The 13642-nt window shown below is 40.6% G+C and overlaps 1 protein-coding gene across 3 annotated transcripts in view; it reads right to left on the bottom strand.

Moving 5' to 3' along the window:
• The window catches only part of ap1b1 (adaptor related protein complex 1 subunit beta 1), a 67805-nt gene that overhangs the window by 14180 nt on the left and 39983 nt on the right, over positions 1–13642 (bottom strand). For 2 of the 3 annotated variants that reach the window (XM_080208220.1, XM_080208219.1), the window contains 6 exons: positions 11241–11500; positions 9961–10168; positions 9318–9338; positions 9050–9079; positions 7278–7412; positions 5264–5409 (listed from right to left, as the gene is read on the bottom strand). In XM_080208220.1, coding sequence (XP_080064346.1) covers positions 5264–5409; positions 7278–7412; positions 9050–9079; positions 9318–9338; positions 9961–10168; positions 11241–11500 — 800 coding nt within the window. The remainder of the gene's footprint in view (positions 1–5263; positions 5410–7277; positions 7413–9049; positions 9080–9317; positions 9339–9960; positions 10169–11240; positions 11501–13642) is intronic. The other variant, XM_080208218.1, reaches the window with a different exon arrangement.

The following is a 13642-nucleotide window of genomic DNA, read 5'->3' as shown; positions in this document are numbered from 1 at the left end:
AGGAGGCGAACTATGCCTAGAATCTGAGGGAATGGGGGAGATCCTGAATGAATACTTTGCATCAGGTACTGTCTTGGAGGGAGTTGTAGACCCATTAGAGGGAATATCATGAGGGAGGAAGTTTTAGGGTTTTTAGGTAGTATTAAAATGGAAAAATCTCCGGCGCCTGATGGCATTTATCCTAGGCTGCTTAGGGAGACGAGGGATGAAATTGCTGGGCCTCTAACGCAAATCTTTGTCTCTTCTTTGGACACAGGTGAGGTCCTAGACGACTGGAGGATAGCAAATGTGGTATTGTTGTTTAAAAAGGGTAGTAGGGATAACCCGGGTAATTATAGGCCGGTGAGTCGGATGTCAGTGGTAGGGAAGTTGTTGGAAAGGATGTATAAGCATTTAGAGTGTGGCAATTTGATTAGTGATAGGCAGCATGGATTTGTTAAGGGGAAGTCGTGCCTTACGAATCTGGTAGAATTTGAGGAGGTGACAAAAACAGTCGACGAAGGACGAGCCGTGGATGTTGTCTACATGGATTTCAGTAAGGCGTTTTACAAAGTCCCTCATGGTAGGTTGGTGGAAAAGGTCAAGGCTCATGGGATACAAGGACAGCTGTCTAGATGGATTGAGAACTGGCTTGGTAATAGGAGACAGTAGTAGTGGAAGGGTCCTTTTCTAGCTGGATGTCTGTTACTATTGGTGTGCCGCAGGGCTCAGTACTGGGACCTCTTATTTGTAATATACATAAAATGACTTGGAAGAGGGAGTAAGTGGTATGATCAGCAAGTTTGCAGATGATACGAAGATGGCTGGACTTGTTGATAGCGAGGAGCAGTGTCAGGCAATACAGCGGGATATAGATAGGCTGGTACATTGGGCAGAAAAATGGCAGATGGAATTTAATCCAGATAAATGCGAGGTGATGCATTTTGGAAGAATGTAGGGGGGAGTTACACGATAAATGGTAGGCCTATTAAGAGTATAGAAATGCAGAGGGACCTAGGGGTGCAAGTACACAAGTCCTTGAAGGTGGCAGTACAGGTGGAGAAGGCGACGAAGAAGGCCTATGGTATGCTTGCCGTTATAGGGAGGGATATAGAATATAAAAGCTGGCGTCTAATGTTGCAGTTGTACAGAACGTTGGTTCGCCTGCATTTGGAGTACTGCGTCCAGTTCTGGTTGCCTTACTACCGGAAAGACGTGGAGACCATGGAGAGAGTGCAGAGGTGGTTTACCAGGATGCTGCCTGGTATGGGAGGACTGGGTTATAAGGAAAGACTGGGCAAATTGGGGCCGTTTTCCTTAGAAAGACAGAGAATGAGGGGACATCTAATAGAGGTGTATAAGATTATGAAGGGTATAGATAAAGTGAACGGTGGTAAGCTTTTTTGTAGGTTGGATACAATAATTACGAGGGGCCACGGGCGTAGAGTGAGAGGGGCGAGGTATATCTTGAATGTTAGAGGGAGGTTTTTCACAGAGGGTGGTAGGGGCCTGGAATGCACTGCCAAGTAAGGTGGTGAAGGCAGGCACGCTGGGGTTGTTTAAGGCTTACTTCGACAGGCACACGAACGGACTAGAGATGGAGGGATACAGGAAACTTTTCTAAATAAAGATCAAGAGCTTTGGGACGTCCCTGGGAATCAACTGATTCCTATGGACCTTCCAAAATATTTCATGGCTCACTTGCTTTATTTCTGCACTTCTGGGGATTCCATAAATGTCTGTCAAAGTTTTGCATGTTTATTGATGTCTTCTTTTACTTCACAGGTGATTCAGTCCGCCTTGTTGACCAACAAGAGGCATACACACGGTGGGTCGTGCGATGGCTGCTCTTGGATGTTGCTTTGAGAGTTGCCTAGTGCTTCACGTCGTTAGTGTACGCTTAAACTGGACCATCTGACGGGCAACATGACAGCTCAGTGACTATCACTGTTTGCTGTGCAGATACATGGATTTGGGCCGGTGTCTGCAGGAGTTTGCACATTCTCCCTGTGATTGCGTGGGTTTTCTCCCGTTTCCTCCCACATCTCAAAAAACGTGCTCTTAGGCTGACTGTCCCTAACAAATTGTCCCTAAATTAGTCTTCCCCCAATCTTCCCCAATAGGTGTAAACAAAGGTCATGGGTAGAGGAGTGCACTCAATGTTAAAATGGCGGCTCGGGCTCATTGGGCCGAAGGGCCTGTTTCCCGTGCTGTGTTGTTCTTTGTTCTAATTGCCCTTGAGAAATTGGCAGCAAACTGCCTTTTTGAATCGCAGCAGTCCATGCAATGCTGTTGGGAGTTCTAGGATTTTGACTCAATGACAGTGGAGGAATAGTGATATAGTTCCACTTCAGGATGGTGAGGAAAACTTGCAGGTGGGTGGTGTTCCCGTGTGTCTGCTGCCCTGTCCTAGGAGGTAGAGGTTGTGAATCTGGAAGATGCTGCTGATGGGGCTTTGGTGAGTCATTGCAGTGCATATTGTAGATAGTACACACTGCCACCAGTGGTGAACAGAATGCCAATCAAGTGGGTTGTTTTGTCCTGGACGATGTGAAGCTTCTGGAGTGCATTCACATGAGCTGTGTAGTGTTTCCCATTACACCCCTCAGTTGCACCTTGTAGAGGGTGGTCAGCTTTGGGGAATCAGATGGTAAATTCCCAGCCTCTGACTTGCTCGTGTAGTCACTGTTTTGGCATAGCTGGTCCAGTTTCCTTTCTGGTTACTTAAACCCTCACACCGTGTTGATGGTGGGTGATTCAGTGACAGTAGTGTGATTGAATGTAAAGGGGCGATGGCTACTTTCTCTCTTGTTGCGCCAACATTATTTGCTTATCAACCCAAATCTGAATACTGTCCAGGTCTTAGAGCACATGCATGCACATAAACTGCTTGTATATGTAAGCAGTTGCAAATGCTGCTGAACATTGTCATCAGCAAACATTCCCACCTGTGACCATATGATGGAAGAAAGGTCTTTGATGAAGCAGCTGAAGATGGTTGGGCCTAGAACACTACTTTGAGAAACACCAGTAGTGATATCCTGGAACTGAGATGATTGACCTTCAACAACCTGAACTATCTTTCTCTGTGCTAGATATGGCTCCCACTATTGCAGAGTTCTCCCCCGTTTCCTACTGACTGCAGTTTTTCCTGGGCTTCTTGATGCCATACTCTGTCAAATTGCATTGAAGTCAAGGACAGTGACCAGGGTATGGAAGTTGAAACAAAGGTGATATCTTTGGTCTCTCTAATGTTTCAGCAAAGGAACCTGTCTCCTCTCTTTCCTACCTATAGAAAAGCACAGTAGAATAATAGAGATAGTGGAGTTTCAGCTGGACACAAAGTACATGTGGAAGTTGACCACAAGGCCACAGGAAATTGCCACCAAGGTGAAGCATATAGATGAGGGAAGGACAAGTGGCCATGGATGGATCCTTGGGGACTCCAGAAATGTTGGTATAGGACATGGAAAGAAGCCAAAGCTGCATATAGTCAAATAAGAATCAGATGCGAGTGGAACCAGATAACTGAGTGCCACTGAGCGAGACATTGGGGAAGCGGTGTTGGAGGACAATGGTGTGATTGACCATGTTAATGTTTGCAGAAAGGATAGGCAGAAGGAAAAAGACTGATGCACCACATTTACAATCCCAGGATTCATCACTTGTAACTGTTTAGGACTGTTTCAGCATTGTGAGAGAGGAAACCTACTTGCAAAAGCTCAAACAGGGAATTACAGGAAAGAAAAGTATGGAGTTCGGATGCACCTACATGTATAGGATGTGAAAGGAAAGGGATGTTTGAAACGGAAAGCAATTCTCAAGAACACGTGGACTGAAGGTAGGAAAAGAAAGTGCAGAGTACCCGAGAAGGGGAACCATTAATATCAGCTAGTAGGGGGTCAGGAAAAGATGTTACCTGGTCAGCTATTTAGCAGAGATATTTATGTAACTTAAACCATCTAGATTTATTCATAAATAAAGTGACTTACAGCACAAAAAAAGTATAGATATTCAGAAGTATATACTATGTTGATATTTAATTGGATCAGTTGTGACTTTAGGCCCTCTCTCAAAGAGGTGGCCTCTGAAGACACAATCACAAATATTTACTTAAAGTGCTCTTTCCATCTCCACTTATAATGCAAAATGAGCAGAAAGCTCTTAGGCATAAAGGATTTCTTCCACTGAAGGGCAAATAATTTCTACAAAATAAACAACTAATAGGTCAATAATTCTAACAACACAATAATGGATAATGACTTCTAACAGTTATTTCTCACTTAACAGGAACGTTTCTGGATGTTGGAAGTATTTCTTCTACAGAAACTACCAGTCTGATTCTTTTTTACTTAAGCAAGTAATATTTCCAGAAGTTTAAAAAAAAGTGGTGAATAGGTGCTGTTTTCCCCAAACACTAAACAATAAACTATTTATCTGATTATCTAGGTAACCAAAAACGGACATCATTATTTTGCCGGAAAGTCCTTCGATCTCTACAAGGGCAGAAATAAGAGATTCAGGGATTTATAAAAGCTTTATTAAAGGGAAGCTAAGATAAAGAGATTAGATTTGCTGGAAAAGTGTGACGAGTCATCTAATGCAGTCATCCAATGCAGGGAAACATGGCATGTTCTCTGTTCTCTACTTAAATCAATGCAAGAAAATATACTACAGGGATTGAACACAGTGAATCAGATCTTAATCATTTCTTTGCACGTTCACTCACTGGAAAAGGAAAGCAGCTTCACTGTTTGTAATAATGCTCACTTGGTCAAGTGTTAATGCCATCTACATTCAGCTGGATTGCAAGAGTACATGTGCAAAAGGCATAAACATCCAATTTACCACAAAGAGGTACACCACATATGCAAGTAAACACAGGGCAGTGAGAGTCAACTCCCAATATAGTAAGACACCCTGATTGTTTATAGAGCAAATAATGCCACCAATTCATTGAAGGCATGTTTCGCAGGCTGGTATTCGTAACAATTTTTTCTTAAAAAAATAATTTCTTCAAAGGAAGAATACATGTTGCTCTTTTGACAATTGCACACTGCAATCTATTTTCTACCATAAATTTATTGGAAATGCTGCATTATCACAACACTTTTTTTTAAACCACCTACATTTATATTCTAGTCTGAAGAAAGTACATAAATGTGATATTTTCATCACAAGAGGCTTGAATGAAAGGAGGGTTTAACGTAAGCTTGATAATACTGAAGAAAGATCTCCTGCATTAAAAACTGCTGTTTGAACACCAGTTGAATTCAATTCTCACCTATTTCTGTTAAACTGGATTGCAAAGTCAGTCATTACTTGCATGGCTTTGTTCATCAGAGAGAGATCCATATAGATATGACCCATGCGGCGTGAAAACGTGCCAGAAATTTCAAGCCCTTTGGCTTTTGCAGCAGGCAACCAAATCTGGTGGAACAAAGTTGTTGAATTATAACAGTTTCATAATGGAATACTTGTGCTCCAAGAAAAACAGGTTACAATTTCAAAGAATCTCAAATTGTGTTGTGTGCCAGTTTTCCAGAAAGCCTGAAGTTATTCTGTAAGAGTGCAACAACATACGTTGTGCAGTGCATTCTGTTAAAGACAAATTAGTTTTCGATAGAAACAAACCAAGCAACGCTAAATGTGACTGGGTTTTTGGAAAATTCAGCAAAATTAAGATAGGGCTAATTTCAGCTACTCTATTTATATTAATTCATGCTTAATAATGTTTAATTAGTAAGTCAGTCAGAAATATTCAAATAAGTGGCAGAATGGTTAGATTGACTAAAAACTTTACCGTCAGATATACTGAATTTTAATATTCAACAGCAGTTATACAAACATCAAATGGTGATAGAAATCAGCATACATGTACTAATTGCTTGCAATCAAAAATCAACCTATTTTCAACAAGTTAGTTGGAATGGGATTTTCTAGCTCCCCCTGAAATTTGTTTTCCAGCAATGGAGGCAGCTCCCCATTGGGATCTTCTGGTCCTGCCAACATCTTGCAGATTTTACATGGCTCACTCGCCCCACCATCAGGATTCACCTTCAGCGAGGCAGGAAGATCCCACTGGCAAGAAGGGTGGAAAATCCTGTCCATAGCGTCAAAAATTACATGCAGCAAATGAACCAAATTGGAAGTGATAAACTTTCAAAGCAGTTGGGGGGAGGAAGGTATCACAGCACAACTGTGCATTACAATCCCACTGTTGCTCATGTTGATCAAGGAAAATACACGGAAAGTTCAATATAACCATGTTAATCATATAGCTCATAATAATTCATCCTGGAGGAATACAGCATGCCTACAATAAAGGAAGTTTATCCCATATAAATGTGCTGTTCATAATTCACATCCTTGGATCGCAGTAATGATACCCCACGTAGTCAACCACAGTAAATCAACCCAACTGTTATAACCAAGTGCTCCCGGCTGAAAAGGACCAGTTGCAAATGTCTGGAGGAGAAGAAAACTGGACCTGTCGTGATACCCTACAAATCATATAGCCTATAATATTAGGCCACTATCTAAGGAAAATTAAAGAGGGTTGGGGCACAACCGTACAAAACCTAGCTCTTGTTACCAATAACATACTGAAGTGCGAATGCACTATAACCGATAATGATATTTGGTACAAGGCATGCTAATACTAAAACCTATGCACAGCAGTCTTCCATTTGAGTGTCATACAGGTTTACAGCATGAAAACAAGCCCTTCACTTGTCCAAAATGCAAGAATGCACTTGTCAAATTATCATTTTACACCTTCACTTTAGTGCAATATGAAGACAAGATTAACAAGTCACAAAAACAAAGTTTGTGCAATTACATTATAACTGTTATATCCTCTAATCCAAATGGCTTCACCAGATTTTAAATTCTCTATTAGCATCATGGAGCATATTGATGTACTTTAAACACTGTTATTTTGTATTTAGGTTATAACAGAGTCAAATTGATAAAACAGAGGATTAAATTATGAGTGTTATAGTACTAACACTTATAGCAACAGAGTAAGGACGAATTTGGTTTGATTCCTGCTCCATTCAATATATGAGTCAGACTGAGTGGGGAAGTAACCCACTGGCTGTGCCATCTACCTGCAGATGAAAGAAAAACAGAGAGCACGCCTGGACAGAAGTTTTCCTTGCAACCAGCTATAGGGATCTTGTTGTGAACATGGGAGCAAGGCATCAACTGCTCTAAGCAGCAAGGTACTTAGATCAGGCAGTCAGGAGATGGCATAATCTGTTCTTGGAAAATCATCAAAAGCAAATGATTCTTACAGTTTTAGGTGCCACGTAAGATCCAGATGGCATGCCCATTCCACCAGCAAGATCAAACAGGTCACTTAGGCCACCTCCAAGTGGTGCATTCAAGGATGTTGGCATGACTGCTGGAGTTCCATAGCCAGCACCAATCTATATGGAAAGCAAAAGATACGTTTGTTACATCTTGTACATCATACATCATAAAATCATAGGTCATTGATGTTGATTGATACAAATAATCTAGATTTGCCACATTTTTGATATATTAAAGACAGAAATTAAAACACTTTGCTAAAAACAGAAACTGAAATAAACTGAGTGTGACTGAGTGTGAATGTAGTGAATTAATAAGTTTTAAAAAATATATTTCAGCATACAGATTTAGAAAGTTTCTTTCAATTAAAACCAACCTTATAGCATTGGTCAGACTGGATCATAGGCTTTTTTAAAGCATTCTAATCCAATGACCTAATTAATTGGCCCAATTTACTGTTACCTGGTACTACTTTAAAAAGGCAATAAACGTTCACAAATTATAGGTGAATAACTGGTAGATTATGGCACAGCTTCACATTAACAATGATCTGTTTCATGAGGAACATTGCATCGGTTATAGTTTAACCTGGCTTTCCTTTCAAAAAAAAACATTTAAAATCAAAGTCCAATTGTTAAGCAGCGAGGCTAATTTGAACAAGAGTTCAGCTGGTTTGAATTGTGGTTAGGTGAGTGTATAGATGGAAAGCGTTCCAGCTGTATGTCAGAAGCACACAGCATGAAGTCAGTGGATTTTCACTCTCTTTTAAAATAAAAGTGGGCTTGTACCATACCGGCTGCAATTCTCCCATCCTGCCACTTTAATTTTAAGCGCAGCAGGCCAGGAGATTCTCATCGGTGGATTTGCGCATGCATTCCCGCCCCTATCGAGTTTTCCAGTGGCGTCAACCCCACATCGGAAATTGGCGGGGATGCACCATAACCATTTAACTGGTCATTTAAATATAATTCAGATTTAATTAGCAAGCCCGGAACTGAAGTCATCGGGCCCACTAGCATTTCCCAACCCCTGCCAGTGGTTCACTCAAGTGGGGATTACAGTAATTCCCCACTAATAGGGAACTAGTGGCCCAACCCCCCTGCAGTGAGGGGAGGGGGCAATCAATACCCCATGGGTATTGGCACCTTAGCAGTACCAGCCTGGCCCCCAGCACTGCCCAAGTGGCAAAGTGCCAATGTCCAGGGGGCACTGTGACATTGCCCACCGAGCGTGGGGCAAAGTGCCAAGACAGTGGGGCCTGATGGGCCAATCGGAGTGGCTTCAGAATCCCACTGCCAGTTTGCACTCAGGATCAGTGGAGGAAGCCTGCGATCAGGGTTTGCGGGCGGGGGGGTTGGGTTCGTCAGGGATGGCCCTGGAAAGGTCGGAGTGGGGGAGCAGCAATCAGGCCGCTTGGGGGAGAGGGGTTTGGCAATGTGGGGGTGGCCAGCAATTGGGAGGTGGTAGTGCAGGGCTACTGTGCTAACTCGGCACTGACAGATTGGCGCATGTGCAGTGGCCCACTCAGCACCATGCTGCCGGCCTCCTGAGCAGGAAAGGCCCCATGCACTGATTTTTACCGATATACACGCTAGTGACCTCTGCAGTGCAGTGTGGGAAAGATTCTTCTCTGAAGTACCACTGAAAAAACCAGTGTGAATTGCAGTTTTCACACGAATTCGACACTTAGAATTTTTTTGGGAGAATTCCAGCCACTACTTCTCACATTTAATGAAGTAGATATGCAACTTACTGCAGGGCTTCCACTTAGGTCTCCACCAAGCTAAAAGGAAAACAAAATAGTTTAGTTACACACCGCAGTGAAAAAAGTAAATTCTGAATAAAAATTATGAAAGTTTAAATTTTATTCCACGATGTCTAAAATTATGATTTTTTTCTCCACTAATAAGCCCAAATTATTGGAACTGTGATCAGGTATTACATAATCCATAAAAATATGATTAGCCTGCAACTTTAACTTGGAAACAAAAATCACCAGCCAAAAGGACAGAGGATCATACCCCTTCGGTCTCATCGCCCATCTCCAGACACGAATACGCAAAGACAGAGGCAACGCAAGGACATTCACATGCAAGCAGAAGTAGAGTGAAAAAAAAGGAACAGCATAAATTCAAAGAAGAAAACACAGCATTATTAGTATACGTACATCAGCTACAGCTACTAAAAGTATATCAACCCAAAAATAAAACATTAACTCAATGTTGACTCTACAATGTCAAATGTAAAATATTTCGGTGCATTTGCTGAATTTCTGAAGTAACTTGTTAAAGCAGCTTGACATTATAGAATTGTTAAAATCCAAATGTCAACATTTTACAAGCAATTGGCAACTATTAGTTAAGGCAACATCGGAAAATAGGAGACAAAACATTACACCAAAACAACGAATGAAAGTTGATTAATAATATTAAGTATTCTCATTTCATACTGATGAAGAAAATACAGCTAGACAGGTGAAATTTTAGAAGAAAGTTTTTAAGCCCTATAAAAATGTTACACTCCAGAAGAGGGGCTAAAATCCTGATAGAGCTCTACAAACAAACAAACAGATCAGCATAACATTTTAATAATTGACAGGTACACTGACAATTTCTGAAAAGGCTTGAAAACTAAAATGTTAAAGCCTTATGGTTATTTGCCTACCAAACTGTCCAATCCACCACCAAGAAGGTCCATGGCTCCCATCTGAACTGTTGATGAGGGGATAGGGGGAACGTTGACTGGAGGACCAAGATCTAGATTTAGTAGATCACCCAAGAGATCTCCCTGGGATGGTATTACGGCTGGTTGCTGCTCTGCAGGCTGAGCTGTAGCTGATGGGGCAACATCTGGACTCTCGGTACTTTCATTTCTGAGGCAACAGGAAATTAGGCATAAAATTACTTACAGGTTTTTGGCAATTCTGTACAACTAGTAACTTGTATTTCCACTGCATTCCTCATAAGCAGGAGAGGGGGCAAAAGAAGCCCTAATAATTCTGACTGCAATGAAGGAGGACAGCTTGGTGACTCAGTGGCCTCACAGTGCCAGGAACCCGGGTTCAATTCCAGGTTTGGATCACTGTCTGTGTGGAGTTTGCACATTCTCCCCATGTCTGCATAGATTCCCCCAGGTGCTCTGGTTTCTTCCCACAGTCCAAAGATGTGCCGGTTATGTGGATTCAGATAACTCCGTAACTTCAGGGGGTACTAGTTACGGTAAATGAATTGAGTTATGGAAATAGGGCATGAGTGGGATTGTGGTTGATGCAGACACGATAGGCTGAATGGCCTCCTTCTTCACTATAGGATTCTATGATAAAGCAGAGTCAGGCAGTGATGGAGTGCAGTGGATATCGGAAGTGTGATAAGAAGTCCGAATCTATGACCAATATTGATCATAATGCTCATTCTCTCTCTACTTCACAATTTCTTGACCTCGAGTTGGTTGTTTGAGAAAAGTCAGAAGGAATGTAAAACATTCGCTTGAATAAGTGAGACACTTGAGAAAAGTTTCTCTCTTTCATTCGTACTAGGCAAATCCAGCGGTTGAAGGAAAATGCACAGACTGGAATAGAAAAATTGCTTATGAACACATAATTTAGCTTATGCACAATGGTTCTGCAATTTCTCAGTTAAAGGTTCTTCATTATCACTCATAATTGAGTCAAGCAAATTTTACATGTCAAGTGGGTTTATTTCACAAGACAGCGGACGTACATACATACACATATATATATATATATATATGACAGCTGCTTGTTTCATTGGATAGGTCTCGTACGTTAAAAAGCTGTGGTTAAATGGCGACCCAGGCGACACCAAACTTCAAAGATCAGTCTGACGTGAGAAAGTGGAAACAAATACTCCGAGAATCAATGTCAACTTGAACTCAGGAAATTGTGGGGGAGAAGTTAGGGAGTGCCTTCAGGAATTTTCACTTACGATCCAGATCTTGGGGGCAGTCTTTTGTGCTGAACACCTCGGCTGCCTTCCACAAATGCACTGGGTGGTTTATGGTACACAGAGGCCAATGTTCCTATGTGGCAAATTAATTCATCAAGGAGAGTTGGTTCAATTAGATCAGTTTCTTCTGAAATCAAAGGTTTCTCTGCCAATACAACCTCCTTTGCTGCTACTGGATCTGTAGAAAGTAGACGCCAGTATATGTAGCCACGGTCTCTCAGATCAGGGTTGTCAGAATCCTGCAATATTAAAAATGGTGTCACTGAATCAGTAAAAATGCCCACAGTAAAGATCAATGATTGTGGTACACAATACTTGATTCTTGATTACTATATCTGTCACCAAAGTATTGAATAAAGGTGGCAATCTAGAAAACAACCATGGTTATTGCTATATAAATTAGGAAGCCATTATTCTGGCAGCAAATGTTCATTAATAGAAACATAACTCTAAAGGATAACAGTATGATCTAGAAAAAGATTAGTAAATGAAATACATTGTGGTATCTACAGCTTCTAATACTCGTCTACATACTGCCTTTAAACCCACATTTGGTACAGTTTCATTGGCTTCCTTTAAGTCTCTTCCAATTGGTAGTTATTTTGTTCACTGACTTTTGGTTGCAAGATTTACTTCGGAATTTGCTAAACAGTACTTTCACTCCAGCTGACTACACATTTCTTGATGTCTGTTCAACTGCAATTTGTTGTTGTTTTCTGATCCCAATATAATACAGGTTATACTTCAAAAGATATTGGTTGTGAAGGACTTTGATATATTTTTAAAAATGCAAAATTACTTAATTTGTTCATATAAGAAATTTCAAAATAAGAAAACATGAATGAACTTTAATTGCTACAGCTTGCATCCAGCATTTGGCATTGAACCATACAGCACAGAAGGCCACCATTTGGTCCACTGTCTCTATGCTGGCTCTTTTCGGAGCTATCCAATTAGTTTCATTCAATAGCTTCTTCGTTTTCCTTTTTAGTACATATCCAATTTCCCTTTCAAAGATATCACTGAATGTTTCCACCACTTTCAATTAATGCATTCAAGATTGTAACATTATTTTCTTAACCTCTGAACCACATGCTCCCACCACCCCAGCCAACAACTTCCTTTGTTCAATTATCCTAAATCTTTGCTCTCTGTTTACAGACTACCTTCATGATGGAAACCATTCCCCTCCACATACTTTATCAAAATGGTCATATTTAATGAAGGTATTCAAATTATTTCAAGTGTATCTCCATAAATGTTTCCACAATGTGGAATCATACACACAAATCCGTCAATGCAAAATAAATCCGCACAAAACCAGGAAAGATCTTGCTCAATTATGAACAAATTGATGTTACGGGTCATCTCTCTCTCTCATGTACAGAAACTTTAAACAAATGGTCCGAATCCAAATAAAAGATGCTTAGAATCAATTTAAATACAATCACAATGTACTCAATCACCAGTCAACCTCAATACCAAATTATCAAATAAGAGTTACTTCGGGAAGTCTTTAAAAAAGTGTTCTGTCAGAAGTTATAGATCAAACTTGTAACAGTGAAAAGCATGAAAATGAAGCACTCAGGCTAGTCTATTTACAAAAAGGAAATTGTTTTGGGTAACATAAATCATTTCAGTGAATAAGTACAACTGTCACACATTCAATCATGTTATGTAATTAACTACTGTGGATTAGGCATTTAAGTCAACTTTTGAAGCCACCAAAATCCTTCCACAAAATGGGGATTGACTCACGTAATCAAGTATAAACTGTAAACCGGGCATGGTTTGTCGTCATTTTGATACGTGAAAGAACAAAACCGATAATTCATATTAACATGGCATGGATTATTGAATTAATTAATTGTCTTGGCATCTGATACAGAGCTCATTAAATTTATTGGGTTATTTTGCCTATGGCATCATTATAAAGGATCCCACTCTGGGGCAGATGTGGTGCTTTTTCTTTCAGAATCATTCCATTCAAATGCATTGAATTGAATATTCTGCATTTTCTGGTGCATATTTTCTCTCACAAAGGGTTTTTCTCCATCAACCACTCGTCATGAACACAACTTTGAATGGGTGTTTCAACAAACCATTCAAAGGTTACTCGTGTAATCCAAAATGATGTTACTTCTTCACAGGCACCTACTTTTTGATATTGGATCTGAACACATCCCAAATTAAAAAGCTGCAGTCTTTATACAGGCTACCAGGATGCCTATCCCACACATTACCGATCCACAATGTCACACCATTACCAACTATTTAACCTTCATCACAGGCATGCACAAAACCCCTGCAAGGAACTTGATACTTGGCATGGTTTATGTTTGAAAATTAAACTTTAGTTTTGTTGGCCATGCAGGCTAGTG

The sequence above is a fragment of the Carcharhinus amblyrhynchos genome, chromosome 20 (assembly GCF_965287045.1).
Source record: "Carcharhinus amblyrhynchos chromosome 20, sCarAmb.v2.hapA, whole genome shotgun sequence".
Classification (NCBI taxonomy): domain Eukaryota; kingdom Metazoa; phylum Chordata; class Chondrichthyes; order Carcharhiniformes; family Carcharhinidae; genus Carcharhinus; species Carcharhinus amblyrhynchos.
The sequence above is the reverse complement of the archived record's forward strand: the minus strand, read 5'-3'. Positions and strand labels throughout refer to the sequence as shown.